At 34.9% G+C, this 17,574-nt stretch overlaps 1 protein-coding gene across 1 annotated transcript in view; it reads right to left on the bottom strand.

Annotated features, from left to right (window-relative positions):
* CSMD1 (CUB and Sushi multiple domains 1) overlaps positions 1-17,574 on the bottom strand; it is a 1,184,580-nt gene that overhangs the window by 172,322 nt on the left and 994,684 nt on the right. The window contains exons 32-37 of the mRNA XM_082756691.1: positions 17,050-17,163; positions 15,075-15,170; positions 6,438-6,641; positions 5,077-5,201; positions 4,375-4,471; positions 136-240 (exon numbers count right to left, since the gene is read on the bottom strand). Of these exons, the coding sequence (XP_082612817.1) occupies positions 136-240; positions 4,375-4,471; positions 5,077-5,201; positions 6,438-6,641; positions 15,075-15,170; positions 17,050-17,163 (741 nt within the window). The remainder of the gene's footprint in view (positions 1-135; positions 241-4,374; positions 4,472-5,076; positions 5,202-6,437; positions 6,642-15,074; positions 15,171-17,049; positions 17,164-17,574) is intronic.

Here is a 17,574-nt window from a genome sequence, read left to right as displayed (position 1 = left end):
ACTTATCTCAGGCTTGTGCTGAGTAGAGATTGGAAGTCAGGGAAAAAAACACAACAACAAACAACAATATAAATGTTCTCTCTGTCCTTATGCATGCATTCTCCTGAGAAAGTTTCAAAGAGCGAGCAGTCTTACTTTTATATTCCAGGTGAAAACCAGCTGCTGCCACGCTAATATCAGAGTGAAAATGTAGGTAAAGCTGATTGGAAGTGCTATTCAACAATGCTGGCACAGTTGTACCTAGAAAAATAGAAGTTATTGTATAAACTGTTATATCATATTTTTTTATTGAAAAAGAAACAAACAAACAAACAAAAACACACCATAATCAGAACTCAACCAGACAGACTCATTTTCTTCTCATATTCATGGTAATAAGCTTAATTGCCATTTGACTTTTTTACACTTCTATAAAAAAAATAGCAGTACATAATAGAGCAGACAGGCTGGACATTTTGTCTGTATCTTCTGTGTCCAGATCTTCTTCCAACTGTAATATTTCACCACTTATCTTAACTATTAGGATATGACACAAAACTTAGATGTAGGTGCAGTGTGTTTAAAAAAAAAAAAAAAAAAAGACATACTAACTTTATATAGCCAATTCATAGAATAATAGAATAGTTGAAAGCAAAAAGTATTCAAATAACAATAATAAAACTGTGTGTCACTGAATTCAGTGCATGTGATACAACAAGCTTATTGTAACATTCAATACATTGTTATTAGCATTGCTAAGTCTGACACCACATTTCTTCTGTGTTACCATACGTAACTCACATCATAGAGTCTAATGATGGCAAATCTACTCAGGCTAAAAATGACTTTTTTTTTTTTCATCTATCCTCAAAGAAAGTATCAGGTAGCTAATGAACAGTGGTCATATAAAAAATATTTTCCGCTTCTTGTGGGGCATTTGCTGTTTCTATAGCAACTGTGCTCAGCTTAGGTATGAGCTTGAAATTCAGTCTTGAAAAGAAACTCCAGAAAGAATTAGCTTTGCATTTCTACAATCTAAACTAAGAAAGGTAAAAGCTTTTAAATCTAAAAATGTATTGATAGTGAAGAGCTAAAAAGATTACAAGTTGGTCTTTTAAAACTGTAGCTCTTTAAGGAAGTCTTTACTTGTCTGACATGGAAGCTACAGAAATTCACAGACAGTACAGAGCATTCATGTCATACAATACTTACAGTGGAATACAGAAAACAGTGAAACATCTGGAAGGGAGGATTTTTCATGGTATCCAAACAGCATTTGAAATACATTTAAGGCTAAGGTGTCTGCTCAGTAAAGGTGAGGATATTGACTCAGAATGATTGTCCTCTTCCTTTAACAAAATTGCTCTTCTGGCAGTAATGAATGCTAATGCATTTCTGTTCCCTTGTAAGATCTTCTAACAAAAGACTGACTAACACTAGTTTTTTTCTTCCTGGATATGGTAAGTAAAATTTTATTCTATTTGTAAAAATGGTGACCTTCCCAAATGGGATAATTAACTGGTTTAGAGACAACCTCTGAAAACAGTCCCTTACTTTAAAAAAAAATTATGTGCATAACTTTATTTTTTAAACCCGGAAACATGTCTGTTTATGTAAGATCGATCAATAATAATACTATAAGAATTATCTCTCTCTCTCTTATTAATAACACTGTTTAATTCAAGCATTTGGAAAGGCAACTGAGCTTCATTCATGAATCAAAAAACTCCTATACAAATATATATAGTCTTCAAATGGTATTGCTTTTATACAGTAACTGTTGTAAAAGCAATTACTTCAATGCTCATTTTATAAAGGCAGCATTATTCTCATTTCCTCATGAGACAAAAGAATTCCTTTGATGAACCAGCAATACTGAAAACAAATGTAATTCATAGTTCTCTAATTTTTCTGAATGGCTCCAGGTGTTGTCTCATGACATCTGGAAAATGTGGTCTCAAAAAGAAACAGCCCACTAAAAGGCATAACCTGTCAATATTAGCCACAGGAAACTAACTTTGACACCATTGCTTCTCATGCCACAATGGCACACTTGAAGAGAACCCCTCATGGCATTCACAATGTCAGTCCTATTCACAGCAGCACCTTTCCAAGATGGCTGTATGAAAATCCAGATATTCTGCAACCAGGAGGACAGAAGTACAAGGTATCTTTACATCTGTTAACACATGGTCTCAGTATTTTTGTTATGGATTTGTATATTAAGCTTCTATCACTTTCCCCTAAAATAGCATCTTCACATCAAAAACATTACCATAGCATAAAAAGAAGAAAAAAGCCCTAATATTTCTGCCATTCACTGATAGATGATGACCCACAGGATTAATCCAAAAAGGTCAAGATAATGTTTTAGGGCTGCATTAACAAGCAGCCCTTACTGGTCCTACCCAGGGTAGCCCTCTAGGGCCTCCCTCCACCCAGGACCCCATTTCAGCCCCAAGGCTCTCAACCCCTGCCCCAGAAAAGCCACAGCTGAGCCCATTTACAGCTCCCCATAGGCCTGCCCTGTCCACCATGGGCGCTGACAAGCGGGGCCCACCCGGTGGCCCATGTCTCAGCCTGGCTCCATCCCGTTCCCATCCCCAGGTAGGTGTCTGCCTGATGCCTGTGGTTGGGATTGCCATGGTGCCCCTGGTTGCCCTGCTCCTTGATGGGGCACTGGCATAGGCCCCGGTGCCCAGCCCTGCCCCACAACACCCAACCCTAGGCAACTGCTATCCTCTTCCATGCCCTGACCCAAAGAAATGGTAGAGCAACCTATCTTTGAGAAGTCTTCAATAAGAAATGGACTCCAATGAATTCACCTTTTCCAGTCAACTCTCTGATACTGTTTAGCAGCACAGTTCAGTAAATTCTTAGTAATTAGATGTATATCTGTACATTTTGAATGCATATTTTGAACACACATGAATTTTAGAGAGAGAATCAGCAAAATCTGCAGACAATGGTTTTCTGCATGATTTACTGACACAGTATTGATGCCTGCTGAATTTTACTATTTATGAAACTATACCTGGAAAAAAGAATTCAGTTTTAATGTCACATTACTGGTTCAGTTTTGAGAACAGCAGATTTCATGCCATGTTTAAGTACTCTTCACTATTATTTTCCTACACACACAAACATTCATTGTATTGTCCAACACTCATTATATGAAAACTATAAATCTACTGTGCTACTCAATCTCCAGTGAAATATTTGTAATAAAAAGAAAAAAAGTCTTTTTCAATTATCCTGGAAATTAGGAAGATTTTTAAGCTAAAACAAGATTACACACTTTTAGTGTAGGATAAGAAAGTACTGAATCTTGAGAACCAGTAATTTTCTCACAAACCTATATTAAATAGCCATGTTAAATAGAACATTGCTAAATGGATCATTTAATCAGTTCTTTATCCACCAGGTATATTTGCCACATATTTTAACTGTCAAAAGCTAATTACATTTCATAATCTCTTTCTTCATTATTGCCAATTTAATATGCAGTGTAATTTCTAGCATTTAATATAAAATGTTAGAGTATTTTAATATTTAGATTTTGAAGTGCAATCATATCAATCTAATTCAATACCCAAATAAATAATATGTTGGGTTTCTTTTATGTGATCATTCATTTCCTTACATACTCCAAATACATCTACTCTCTCAAAGTTTGTGTAGTAACCAGAGAGGCAAATTTCCACAAGATCATTTGGCTACACCAGAATCAGATCAGGCTTGGACTAGTTTGAGAGTTCAGAATGCAATTCATGACTTAAGATCATGAGAGATATTTTTTCTCTTTGCTGGGTTTATAGATCATGCTCTGACTATAAAAAAAAGTCTCATAAAAAAGGAGTAATACCATGCATGCCTAATGTATATGTGAAACGAGAAATGACATGGTTTGTTATGTCCCAGTTGTAGTAGTTTGTTTTGTTCTCTAAGGTCCAGTGAGTTTTGATGAACATAGAACGGTTCATCTTTTTCCTGGAAAAAACATGAGCTGATAAGGATAAGCTAAGTCAAAGCTATCAAACAAAAAGTTCCTTGAATGTCAATACCACTTGCTATCACTATCTCCTCTCTATGGGAGCTGTAGGTGAGAGATTTTTTTTTTTTTTTTCCAGAAGTATCATCACCTAGATCCCTGTAATGAAAGTTAAACAATTTAGTATTATATTTGCTTCTGAAAATCTCTTTGAATATTTAAGCACATTTACAGCACCTGAAGTTTTCTCCCACAAAATGAGTTTCATAATTATATCATAAAAGATTTCAAACAAATACACTCCTTGTGTATGTGTGAGAACCAGCCATGTTCTCTCACACACCTATACCCTGTACCTATACCCTAAATATACCCTGTATGTTTATATCAAAGCATATCCATACCTGAAAAGCTCCCAAGACGTGGTGCTGTCATATCTCCACCATCATATATTTCAAGAGAGTCCCAATTATGTTCAGTGGCAAAGCTGATGACTTGGATCTGTAAAATGCCACCAAATAACTTTTAAAACCAACTCCTCTTATCTGTTTTTAAATGTTCTAGAAACAGCAAAATGAAAGGGGAATATGCCCCAAAGAGAATATAAATAAGAATGTCCAAGCAAACAAAAAAGGTAAATGAAACATTAACTTTTTAAGTTGTCTTAACTTTTAGCAAATATGAATGTGACACTATTTGAGTAAGAAAGAGTTTGTACATATGTTCAATGATTATAAATAATTACTCAAAGTGCAAATGAGAAGATAACGAAGACAGTTGCAGACTTTTCAAGTGCCTTAGTGATATCCTAGCAGACAGAAAGGGCTGGCACTTGCATATCGCATTGAAGGGCCTGCCTTCAGTATTTTGCAGTTAAAAGAGAAACCCACTTGTTAACTATTTCACATTCATGGCCCTATGTAAACAACTAAAATTAAGCTAATCAAAAAACAATACCAAGAAAACCAAAGCACAAATATCTGAAGTAGCCCTGAAATAATCTAATTCATTACTGTTTTCTGGCACTTCTAGAGAAATAAACGTTTACTTTTTAAACTGAACCACAAAATACTTAATATTCCATGCTTGACAGAACATAGACTTGCCTGAATACCTGATCCCTCAGTCACTATGATTTTCCACACACAATTCAAGCTGTTACCATAAGGTTCAGGGTAACCTGGTGATAGAATAGTACCTCTTCGCTCAGTAAAATTCCCACTACATGGCACTGAAAGAAAGTATTATTATGAATTATTACAAAACCTTAACCATTTCAAGGAACAGAAAAGTAATAATAATTTTACTAATAAGAAAATTATCTTAATTCTCTTTCGTAGTACAAACTCAGAGACATTTCTGAACCGAACTCAAAAAGTAATGTTATCTAAAATATAATAATGACATACAGCATAAGATACAGGCAGCATGAATAAACAAATCCAAACTGAACTTTGAGTGAGCTCAGCCTTGCAGCTCAGCCTAGTCATGTCTTACCAGTGTGTAACTAACAACTGCAAAGTACTAACTTTAAATACAACCACAATTGACAGAAATCCTGTGAACTTACCCCCAGCTTAAGATAGTTCTAACATTGGCCCTAGCTAGTAAAATGGTGTGATTACATTAAAAAGACGTTTAGATGTAGAGCTTAGGGATATGGTTTAGTGGGGACTGCTAGCGTTAGGTCAGAGGTTGGACTTGATGATCTTGAGGTCTCTTCCAACCTAGAAATTCTGTGATTCTGTGTGTGATTTTTTAACATAAAAGGAATTGCTTCTTTAAGGTCAAAGAAAACACAGCTAAGCTAATCAAAACCACACTACACAGAAAATAGGACACCTGTATTTATTCATAAAACATTCCAACTGATCATAGGGTAAATTCCTATGAACAGCAATTAGTTTGGGATATAAATCCAAGGAGGGATGAAGAAATACTTTTCAATATTTACAAACAAACAAACAAAAACAACAAGAAAACAAGGTTCTAAATAATATCCTATAGGAGGTCTGTTGATAAACTAGAAAATTAGCTATACTTGACAATGCTATCATTACTAATTGTGCATTATGCTTCTACTTGAAAAAAGACACCATAATTCTATGGAAGATAGAAATATACAACAAAGACTGTATAATAAAACAGGTAAAGACTCTTCTGGAGAATTAAAATATGTCCTGTGTTTCAAGCTGTAGATGAGTCATGAAAATAATGAATGTTCAAGAAAATGTGCACCACACTTGTTCATATAATCTAAGTAATTATTTGAAACACTATACTGCCTACCAGCCAGCTGGTACTCAATTACTTTTTGATATGGAAAACTGCTCTTTTAAATTGGGCATGACTGATATTAATCGAAGGAGAGTGAATATATGTGTTAAATACTATTTTCTGAAACAGTTCCTGAATTCTGATTCAGAGACGTGTGACAAAACAAATGAGTTTAAATGCAATTGCTTACCTACACAGCTTGGTACTGTGTCATTCCACTGAGCTAAGGCATTAGGTACAGAATGACATCGGATAGCTTTTGAGCCTTGCAGCAGATAGCCAGGACTACATTCGAATCGAACAACAGAGCCTGCTGAAAACTCAGAGCCAATTCTCCTTCCATATCTAGGCTCTGGAACTGAGCTACACTGTGTATCACTTGTGCGTGGTACAGCTGCATAAAGAAAGAAGAAAAATAATTTAAAAAAAAAACAACCATGAACCCAAACGACAGTCATCATCTAAAAAATAAACATACTAGTAAAAATGTGTATTGTTTCTTGTAGTAGAGAGCGCAGTTCTGTTTGTTCCTTTTATTTGTTTTCCTCCTGTCATCTCAAAGATGGGCCTAATGCTTTCATGGCTGTTAGTTGGATTATGGTTTTGGCCTGTGACAATGCACAGCTATATGACAACAGCACTTCATTGCATGTGAGTGCCATGGCTCAGATGGCCAGTGGCTTTGGAAATACATCCTTAGGCATGAGAAGATCGGTGATATTTCAGTTGCCCACTTTAATTACAAGATACTGATACCTATCAACTAATTTACTTATTAAATATGGCAACTTTGGCTTCTCATGAGGAACCAAGAGAAACATTATGCTGTAAATAATCAGATTAAAAACAATGTAATATTATACCAATATTTGATTTATCATATTGGACTATATTCATCAATTACAATGCACCCTGAAGGCTATTTAAATGTATACAGTTGACAGCAATTATTTTTACCAATAATTTTGGAGAATTCACAAACCTGATGTGATATGTGAATAGTTAGAAGACTGTAAGCAATATTTTAAAAGCAAAATGATAAAATTCATTAGAAGCCCATGAGTTTATTTTCCATTTAGTTTTCTTATTTATAAGCACTTTTTAAAGCAAACGTTTTTGTACATACCAACTTTTGACACTATGCATGTGTTTGTGTACCAAACTTGTTCTTTCTACTTTAGATTTTGCAGTTAGCTATTCTTAAATATTTACAATTTAAGAACCAATACATATATTTACAGAAAAAAAGGATAAAGTATCATTGTGTGCAACATCATCTTTACATTTTCATAAAAATAATGTCATTAAATATATATAAGTTTTCTGTGTAAGCAACGTCCTCAGAAGTCAATTCAATTCAATTTGTTTTTGTCAAGAATTAGTTACAGGGAATCACTGCATCTATATATGAGTTCAGTAACACATACAAAAAAATTAAATGGGGTTTAGGCTTTAGTTCTGGCAGATTCTCCGACATGGTGTTTCCAGCTTCCTAACCTTTCTAAAAAATAGTGTAAACAGAATCACAGTTATATTTGATTTTATTTTATATCCTTCAACTTTTTTTTTTTCTCTTTGCTGGCCTGTAGCTGAAGAACAATATTTCTGTTTATTCTCCCCCCTCCCCCCCCCAACACCTGTTCAGCTACCCTGGCCACTAAGTAAAGCACAAGGTATGTGGAACCTATATATAGTTATTTACATATTATTAGCTTCATACTTTTCTTATTTCTTGTATAGTCATTTGCTCTAATCAGAAGCATAATTACTTAAGTGCAGTAGTTTTAAGTACTGGTATATTCTCTAGAAATTAACATTTGTTGTCAAGTTGCATATAGAACGTTAACTGAAATCAATCCTGTCTTAAATCTAGCATTAAATATGCACCACATTTCAGTGGAATATTGGCAGTTCTCATTTATGTTTACATAACATGATGTTCTATCAGTTTACTGCTACATAGATGTCCTGGTTTCAGTTAAAACAGAATTAATTTTCTTCCTAGTAGCTGGTGGAATGCTGTGTTTTGGTTTAGGATGAGAAGAGTGCTGATAACACCCCAATGTTTTAATTGTTGCAGAGCAGTGCTTATACCAAGCCAAGGACACCTCAGACTTTTGCTCTGTCCTGCCAACAGGCAGGCTGGGGGTGCAGTAAGAGCTGGGAGGGGACAGACCGCGCTGGAACATTCAAAAATTGGGATACGCATTTGGCAAAGGCCACCTGGTTAGTCAATACTAGGGGATCTGCCAACCGAGCTGGACCTGCCCAATCAAACCTGTTACGTACTGTAGATGGGGATAAAGTTCCTGTAGTGCATGTAAGAAATATGCTGGGTAAAACAGTCTGGGCTACTCCTGCCTCAGGAAAAGGCAAACCTATTCGTGGAATTGTTTTCGCTCAGGGACCTGGATACACTTGGTGGGTGATGCAAAAGAACGGAGAGGTCCGGTGTGTACCTCAAGGAGATTTAATACTGGGTGAGAATAGCCCATGAACTGAATTGTGCCATGTTAATTACTATATAATACTGTATGTTATCACTACTATGACTACTATAGGTGACTAATTAGAATGTATGGAAAAGAGTGTAACCTGAGCATGACATAAATGGTATGGAATAAGGGGTGGATAGATGTCCTGGTTTCAGTTAAAACAGAATTAATTTTCTTCCTAGTAGCTGGTGGAATGCTGTGTTTTGGCTTAGGATGAGAAGAGTGCTGATAACACCCCGATGTTTTAATTGTTGCAGAGCAGTGCTTATACCAAGCCAAGGACACCTCAGACTTTTGCTCTGTCCTGCCAACAGGCAGGCTGGGGGTGCAGTAAGAACTGGGAGGGGACAGACCCAGGACAGGTGACCCAAACTAGCCAAAGGGGTATTCCATACCATCTGACGTCATGCTAAACAATATATAGGGGTGGCTAGCCGGGGGAAGGGGGCCGGATTGCTCGGGGTTAGGCTGGGCATCGGTCAGCGGGTGGTGAGCAATTGCATTGTGCATCACTTGTTTGTACATATTATTATTATTTTCCTATTATCACCATTGTAACATTATTGTTATTATTGTTATTATTATTTTGTTATTATTATTTTCCTGTCTTATTAAACTGTCTTTATCTCAACTCACGGGCTTCGCTTTCCATTTCTCTCCCCCGTCCCAGAGAGGGAGGGGGGAGGGTGAGCGAACGGCTGCGTGGTGTTTAGCTGCCAGCCGGGTTAAACCACGACAGAAGAATAAGAGTTAAGTTTATGCAACCACTGTGTAGAGAAAAGATTTTTAAAAGAAGGTTTAGATATAACTGGTTCTAGTAATATAGCATGTGTTGTACTGTTTTTTATTTATATGCAGACAAGGTCATAAAGATACAAAAACATATTTTCTTCTAAATCAACATGTTAGATTGCTGCAGAAGATTTTTAAAGCTTAAGTTGTAAGTTTCATCCATGGCTGAAAAAAAAAAAAGTGGTCAGGTGTGGAATACTAGTATGCTGTAATGATAATTACACAATAGGTTACTGCAGAACAAAAGCAAATACATTTTTCAAGTCTTGGAAAATGGTTAAATACTTAAACTAGTAAAAACAAAAAACAACAATAAAAAAAAAAACACCACCCAAAAAAAAAACCAAAAACAAACAAACAAAAAAAAACACCACTTTTCCATTCAGTAACTTTAATATACTTGACTTTGTTTAAATCAATGGGATTTTGTGATTAAGGTTTCAACAAGAGCCTGTTATCACTCAGCTGCTCTGTGAAACTTGGTCATGCATACAATTCTAACCTTGGCAGGGATCTGTCCTGCACTTGTGGAAGAATAATGAAGAAACAGTAGTTTAAGGATTTTGAACAATCACAGTTCTTCTTGATAATGACCTACAAACCAGATGTAGTCTGCCAGGTCAATCCAACTGACACAGCCTGCCCTTTCTAGTTCTTTTATTGGGAATAATTGTCTATTCTTTATCAAATGGTCTACTATACAAGCACAATTTTATTATAAACATTTTTTTAAATCATATAATGAATTTACAGCTGACAACATGATTATGGCTGCTTACACATCCATCTTCATGACTGTCATATTTACCACATGACTAGGAATGAATAGATTCATAGGCTGGGACTGATTGCTCATATGGGAGTTTTTGTCGAGACAGATTGTTTCTGATTATGCGATAAGAAAACTTTCCATACATTGTCATGGGCAAAACAGTTTTTACTCAAGGAATTTATAAGTAATTTATTACCAGTTAACACAAACCTCTGATCACCAATTCAGGCATTCAGTAAAAAAGAGCGTATGAACAGTCAATCAATCACCGAAGTAAACAGTTGTCCTTCCTCCTCTTGGGTTCTACTTCAGTCAAACACCTATTATCCCTTTTCCTTCCCTCAACTTTCCTTTTTTTCTTCAACAAGTTACAGACAGTCCACCCTACTTTCTCCAGTAAGGTGAGAGGCAGAGCAGGACATTGGAGTCATGTGCTCTCTTTTTGTTTCTTGCTTTTCTTCTCCTGCCCTTTGTGTTTTACTCATTTTCTCAACTGTGTTTTGCTTCTTCAAGTTTTCCTGTCACTATGTTTCTTAGTATCCCTGCTCTAGCAGGGGCATCCATGGGCCACACTCACTCAGAGATGTCCACCCCACTGCAGGGAAGGACTTCCACAGGCTGCCAACCCCTCTGAAATATTCTCACCTCATTGTGGGTCCCTGACAGACCACAGTCCCTTTAGAGGGGTAGGCCTTTGGCATGGAGAGCCTCTTTCTTAGGGTGGGTCTCCAACAGTCCCTCCAGCAATGCCTCCAGCAGCATGTCCCTAGCAGCATCTCTGGCCTTAGGAAGCTGTTACTCTCTTAAGTATCTTTGAGCAGAGGGGAGGAAGTTTCAGGATAAAATCTTTGCTTAGATCCCTCTCCTGGAGTCCACATCTGCAGAATTCCTACAGCAACTGTGCAAAGGTAAAGGACTGTTCATAAGAACCAGATTGAAGAATATCCTGCAATTGTCAGTCTTCACAGCTGTCAATTTGCATACATACATTTGTAATTTAAACAGAATTTTTGTGTAACTGGTATTTTCATCACCTATGAACAAAGGATGTCAAATCATCTGGTTTCATTACAGTACTGCCTTTGTATAGTTCTTTTCCTGTGAGCAAGCCTACCATTATTGCAAATGTATGGACTGTTTAATAGCACTCTTAAATTAGTTCAGGTAGCAGAAGCTCTGCTGTATGCTTCCTTCCTTTTTGAAATGCAAGCCACCATTTAACAGTCAGCAAGAGCAGTCAGCAAGCAAAACATCTATGGCTAGAGTTGTGTCAGATTATTTCATTCATTGCCAGCAGGAAACTTTCAATGCCATATTAGCATTGACACTTTGCTATTTTTTTTCCAGTTCTATTAATAAATAACAAATGCTGAAGATGCACAAATGAACAATACCACTCACTATAAGAAACTCTTTTTCTAGTGTTTATTTTTTTCCTGCTTTAAGAAGAACTGCCTTAAGAATAAATGTAAAATAAGCCAAACAAAACATCAAAGCAAGGTACTCCCATAACTGCTTGAAGTTTAAAGTTGAAGTTTAGATTTAATTATGCAGATATAAGTAATCTGTTGCAAAATGCAGTACAGATATCCATAAGATGCGTTGTAAAACAGAACATAATATGTCATAGCATATGGGAACTTTAACGACCTTAGCTCTGTTCTCTAATTATATTCAGCAGTAAGCATGTGGCTACATATTTTATTCTTGTCACAGATTAGGTCAATTTAATTGTTAAAGTCATAACCTTATTTTATTCGTGCTCCCCTTCATCTTTCTTCCACAGTCTTTCCTCATCCTAGTATGCTACTTTTCTTAATAGCTCTCTTTAAAATCGCACTTGACCTCATAAACTAATTCATGCGTCTGTAGGCAGAGCAAGTAAAGGAAGACAAGCATTAAAAAAACATAAATGTTGGAGTGATAGAAAGGTCACTTTGCTTTTTAGGGAAAGAATTCTCTGTATTGCTGCAGCCTAAGCTATATAAAAATATGTACTATTGTTTCTTAGGTGATGTTGCAACAGGAAAACAATTCCCAGTCTTCTTAAATGTGATTGTTCCTAGCATCATATTTCCACATACCTGAAGCTAACATTATAATGTAATGGAAACTCATTCTGTCTTATACTACAGATACGCTTTACCTGGTTTATGAAATGCAAGGAAATGTGGTCATCTGAGAAAAAGAACTGAAGGCACTGGTGAGATATGCAGCTAAAAAGTTTCTTACAAAGTGGCATTGCAAAAACCGTTAAGTCTGAATCAAACCTCATCTATTACTCGCTCAAATAAAAATGTGAAATAATGCAAGCTGTATTTTTTATCCCCTCTAGACTTCCTTCTGTATTTTGCCTATAGCATTGGCAACCTAGACTTTACAAGCTGTATCACAGAGGCATTCTATTTTCTGTAGTAATTATCCTACATCTTTTTAGTAAATGTTTCATGCTGCTGTGAAACAAAATTGAAATCAGCCCAGTGGAAAAGTGAACAGGGAAGAAGGTCAACCTGGAATAGAGGGCGATAAATAAAATGATCGACTTTGCAGACCAGATTACTCTGTTCAATGTGAGAGTAGATGATATTCTCTGGAGTATTTAAAAGGCTAGGCAGCAGGCAGTAGTGGAAATGTGATCACATATTTCAAAAGAAGATAGAAAAACCTCAGAATTTTTATTAACTATCATTAACTCATTAGCTTATTAAATATCATTAACTTATTAAGCAATATACATGTGTGTGTATTACATAAAGCTACTAAGATATGTTTCAAAATATATACAAAAATTTGATGCTGAAATAGCTCATGATTCTCTGGAGACAAATAGAGTGGCTTTGCTATATTCATTTTCTGCAGAGAATATTTCTCATTTGTTAAAATCTATTTCTTACAGTTACTGAAAACTGAGTGTAGTCCAAATAAGTGACTGAAATGATGCATGTCATCGCTCTCAACAGGAGGCTTATTGTTCTGCAGCAATGTAGCTTCAAACAAACTAGCTCTGAAACTAGAGGTGGTGAAAACAAGTTGAAGCACAGCTGATTTTTTTTTAGTATTATGCAGTATGTACCTATCTAGAACTGAGGTTTTCTCAAGTACTTGAATGTATTTTATTTTCCTTTTATTTTTCTTTATGTCTTGAAAAAGTTGAAATTAACAGTACATCTAGGGATGAAGGCTTTAGGCAACAAAGATTCCTATAGCAGTGTGAGCTCTTATACTGTGCTTACTGACCTATGCCCTGTCAGTGTAGAACAAATCCAAAAATATACTATTTTCTATCATTTCTTTTTTTTAGAAAGTAACCCCTATTTAACTGTAATTGAATGGGACAACTGTTTGCTGGGGCAAAAATTAAGTACTGAATGTGTTAAGTATAACATTAAGTATAAATATATAAAGCTTTTCATTTTGTTTTTAGTATCTGTTTCAGGCAACTAGACAATTCTTCACCATAACCACAGGACCTATTTTCTGTGTGATAATAATAATGCCTGAATACAATGTCTGAATATAAACAAGAAATTGTCGGAATACTGATATTGTGTAACAAATGCACCAGTTTTGTTTTAACTTATTTATTAAATTCCAAAGTGAAATTAGCTATTTGAGGCTGCATTTGCAATGCCCATTTCAAATGCTACCCAGTGGCTTATTTTCTCTTTCATCTCAGGGAAATGTGTCTTTAAATATGTACCTCCTTTGGTCCATCCCAGTATTTTGAGCACCTAACTCAACACAGTATGAAGATATATATCTCCTTTTGCTGAAACTGAAATATAATAGTCATTGTGTTTAGAAAAAGAGTTCTGTGGCATTGTCCCTACTCATTTTAGTCAAACAAAACACTGGCTAGATTTAATACATACTCCTAATAGATAACTAAATTAAGTAGCTACAACCTGGCCAGCTGCTCACAGAGACGAGCTGTTTGTGTATGTGAATATAGATGGCATATTATACTGCAAGGAGCACAAGATGATGAAATTTAGAAATCAGTTTAAGGTTAGAATTTAGGTGAGCAGACTGTGGCATATTCATGAAGTCGGTATGTGGACTTCCCTCGGGAACAACCATGAAGGGGAAGGATATTGGTGACACTTTTCGAGAGATTTGAGACCCTAGGAACAAATGACTCAATTGTGAGGGATGAAGAAAAGCAACAGAGCTTTTCAAACAATTTAAACACAAAAAAAGGAGCATACCAAAAGTGAAATCAAAGATAGGCAACAAACCAAGAACATAACAACACTTCTCATATACTTAAAAAAAAAATATATATATATATAAGAAGCCTATCTGGAGTAAAAGATAGCAAGAGACATTAGAGAAATGGTCTATAGGTATGATAATTTCAAAGGGAAGTTCAAAATGCAGGTGGGCTTGTTGATGCATGGGGGGAGGGAGATGGACAACCTCGTGGCAAATGATACAGAAAAGATTTAAGCCTTTTTCACTTTACCTTTAGAGTCTTCACCACAGTCTAAGGAAGACATGAACAGTCAGCAGTAAAGGAGCAAGAGATTATGGTTTCCTGAGAAAGTCGGAACATACATTCATGGGACCAGATAGGATTCACTAAAGGTGACTGCCATTATGAAGCCAGTCTACCATCACTGGATCGCAAGAGGTCCCTTATGGCTGGAAAAAAAGTTGAGACTACACCCAAATTTAAAGAAATACTTTAAGACCTTAGAAGCCTTCAAAATAATACACTATGAAAGACTTGCATCAGTATATTCCACCAAAAGAAGACATGATTTACCTTGATAAACAAAATGGAACCCCCTGGCTGATGCCCCACTCTTAGCACTGAATCGTAGAAGAATTTGATTAGATGTGGCCAAAGGCAATGTCTCTCCTGCAAAGGAAAACAGAAAAGGAATTAAACAGGCAAAATAGAAACAAGTTACAACTCTTAAGTATGTAATCAAATCACTGTTAAAATACAGTTTTATGTTTTCCTCTACAATTAAGGAAAATGTAAATCACAATGTGTAAAATGAAATTTAACATTGGAGATTTGAAAACTGGTCAGATTAAAAAGACTTCATGATCCAACAGCATGAATGTTCTTACACTTAGTGCAGCTCTTGGAATTAGATCTCCAATAAACTATTCATCTGGGGACTGCTATTACCATTTGGAGCCAAAATCTTTAAAAGAATTTTTGGTCAAATTTTTCTGTAACTGACAGCTTTATCTTACTTTGCATAACACAATAAACAGTGAAAAATATCATAAAGGTGTTACTATTGATCTTTATATGATGTTTATTATTTAAAAACTAAAATTGAAAGGAGAGAAAATGGATCCAACTTTTTATATAGATACTTCAATTAAATATATGGCCACACCTTATTAAATTTCTAATAGTATTTCAAATTTCAGTTATAGACTGAAGGATTAGTAAGAATGTTTAATATACTTTGTTAATCTCCTTGCCTGAAATATCTATCCACAGTAATGACAAAAGCTCAGTAATGAATTACTACATACATAACTGGAGTGCTTTTATACTGCAAGGATGGAACTCCAACTGACAACTGTTTTTATTCTCATTGAATTATATCAACACAGATTTTAGGAAATACTATTGAAATGAATGTTGTATTAATTTAAAAGATATCAGGTAACTGTCTAAATAGGATTGATAATTCTTTTACTTAGATTAGTTTTATATTATTACAACTCTAGTGATTCCACCTAACAGAATCCTATCCTAAGCCAATGTAAATCAGATATGTCACATGGAATAAGTAAAAATCACAAGTTTAAATTCTCTACAATTATTTAAAAATGTTTTCTCTGAAAATATACATTAATTTTTACTTTTTGTTACGTGTGATGCAGTAAAATTGGCTGCCTCTTATTAAAAAAAAAAAAAAAAAAAGCAAATATTGTTTCTGTTGCTGAATTTTTGCCAACGGTTAAATAATTTTTAAAATAAATTCATGAACCCATGAGACAAATAGCAAGGATTCACCATATGAAAATGATGAGTTGAATTTTTCAAATAATAAACTATTTTGTATACATTGAATGTTATATTTCTTTAACAGCAAGCATTTCTTCAGTTACATGCAGTGAAAACCAAGTTGCAATTAAAAGCCCAGGACTGAAAAAATCTTAAAATTGCATATAAACTCTCCTAAATACTAGGACTGTATGACAAAACACACATACAGAGCTGAAGAAATATTTTTATATTATCCACTTGAGATGAATATAGTCATTATATATGCATAGACTGGAAATTTTTGCCACACTGGAATCCATATAAGTTTAATTATCATTTCACAGGGTCAACATTTTGCTATAGTTACCTGAATGTAACAGCTGGTCTGCTTTTAGTCTAAGTGCATGTTTGCATACAGATAATTGCATTTTGTGAATACAAGTAATTTGTGTTTAAATTAGACATTCAGAAAATGTAGATGTGTAATTCACAGAGTTTAGGGGCAGAGAAGATAATTATACCATCCAATCTGCCCTCTTACATAAAGATCAGAGAATTTCATTCAATTATTTCTCCACTCATCCAAGTGATTTGTTCTTTCCAAAACCATATGTTCAAGAAGAATGTCTTGTTTCAAAGATTTAGTCTTCCAATTCCCTTGGTAACCTGATCTACTGATTTTATTATTATATTTCCAGATGAAATTCAGAGTGTCTCATGAATTCTTTTTTTCCATACTGAACTGTGTAAGAAATGTATACTTCTTTTCTTTATTCCTTACCTGAGTGGGATCCAGACAGTGAACTAAGAAGTCTAGCCTGAGAGTTTTCTCCATCAAATAATTCTGCCACATCATTCAAAGCTGTCTGGAAATAGGCAAATTGTCCAAACACAACTACATTTAAATAAATAAAGAAATAAAAGAAAGATTGTGAGAGAGAGGAAAAAAAAAATATAAAGGAAAAAGAATAAAAAGCAGCTAAAACAAGAATCTTTTAAAAAAAATAAAAAAAATAATGGTATCATTAATATTTAATGCTATTTTTGCGTTTTGAATTGTTTCCAAATTTCAGGAAGGGAGAGAAACTTAATTTATTATCTACTATGATAAAACAAAACTGCATTTAATCAGTAACTGCATTTAACAAAACTGATAAAACATGATAAAACAAACTGATAAAACAAAAAAACTGATAAACTGATAAAAAAAAACTGCATTTTAATCATTAAAAAAGTCTGATGTGCTTTTCAGTATTTATTTTTTGTCTTTACTTAAAAACAAAACTAAATTAATCTTTCCCCAAAA

Source organism: Aythya marila (assembly GCF_965140915.1).
Source record: "Aythya marila genome assembly, chromosome: 3".
NCBI lineage: Eukaryota > Metazoa > Chordata > Aves > Anseriformes > Anatidae > Aythya > Aythya marila.
Note: the sequence above shows the minus strand (reverse complement) of the source record. Positions and strands in the feature narration are given on the sequence as shown.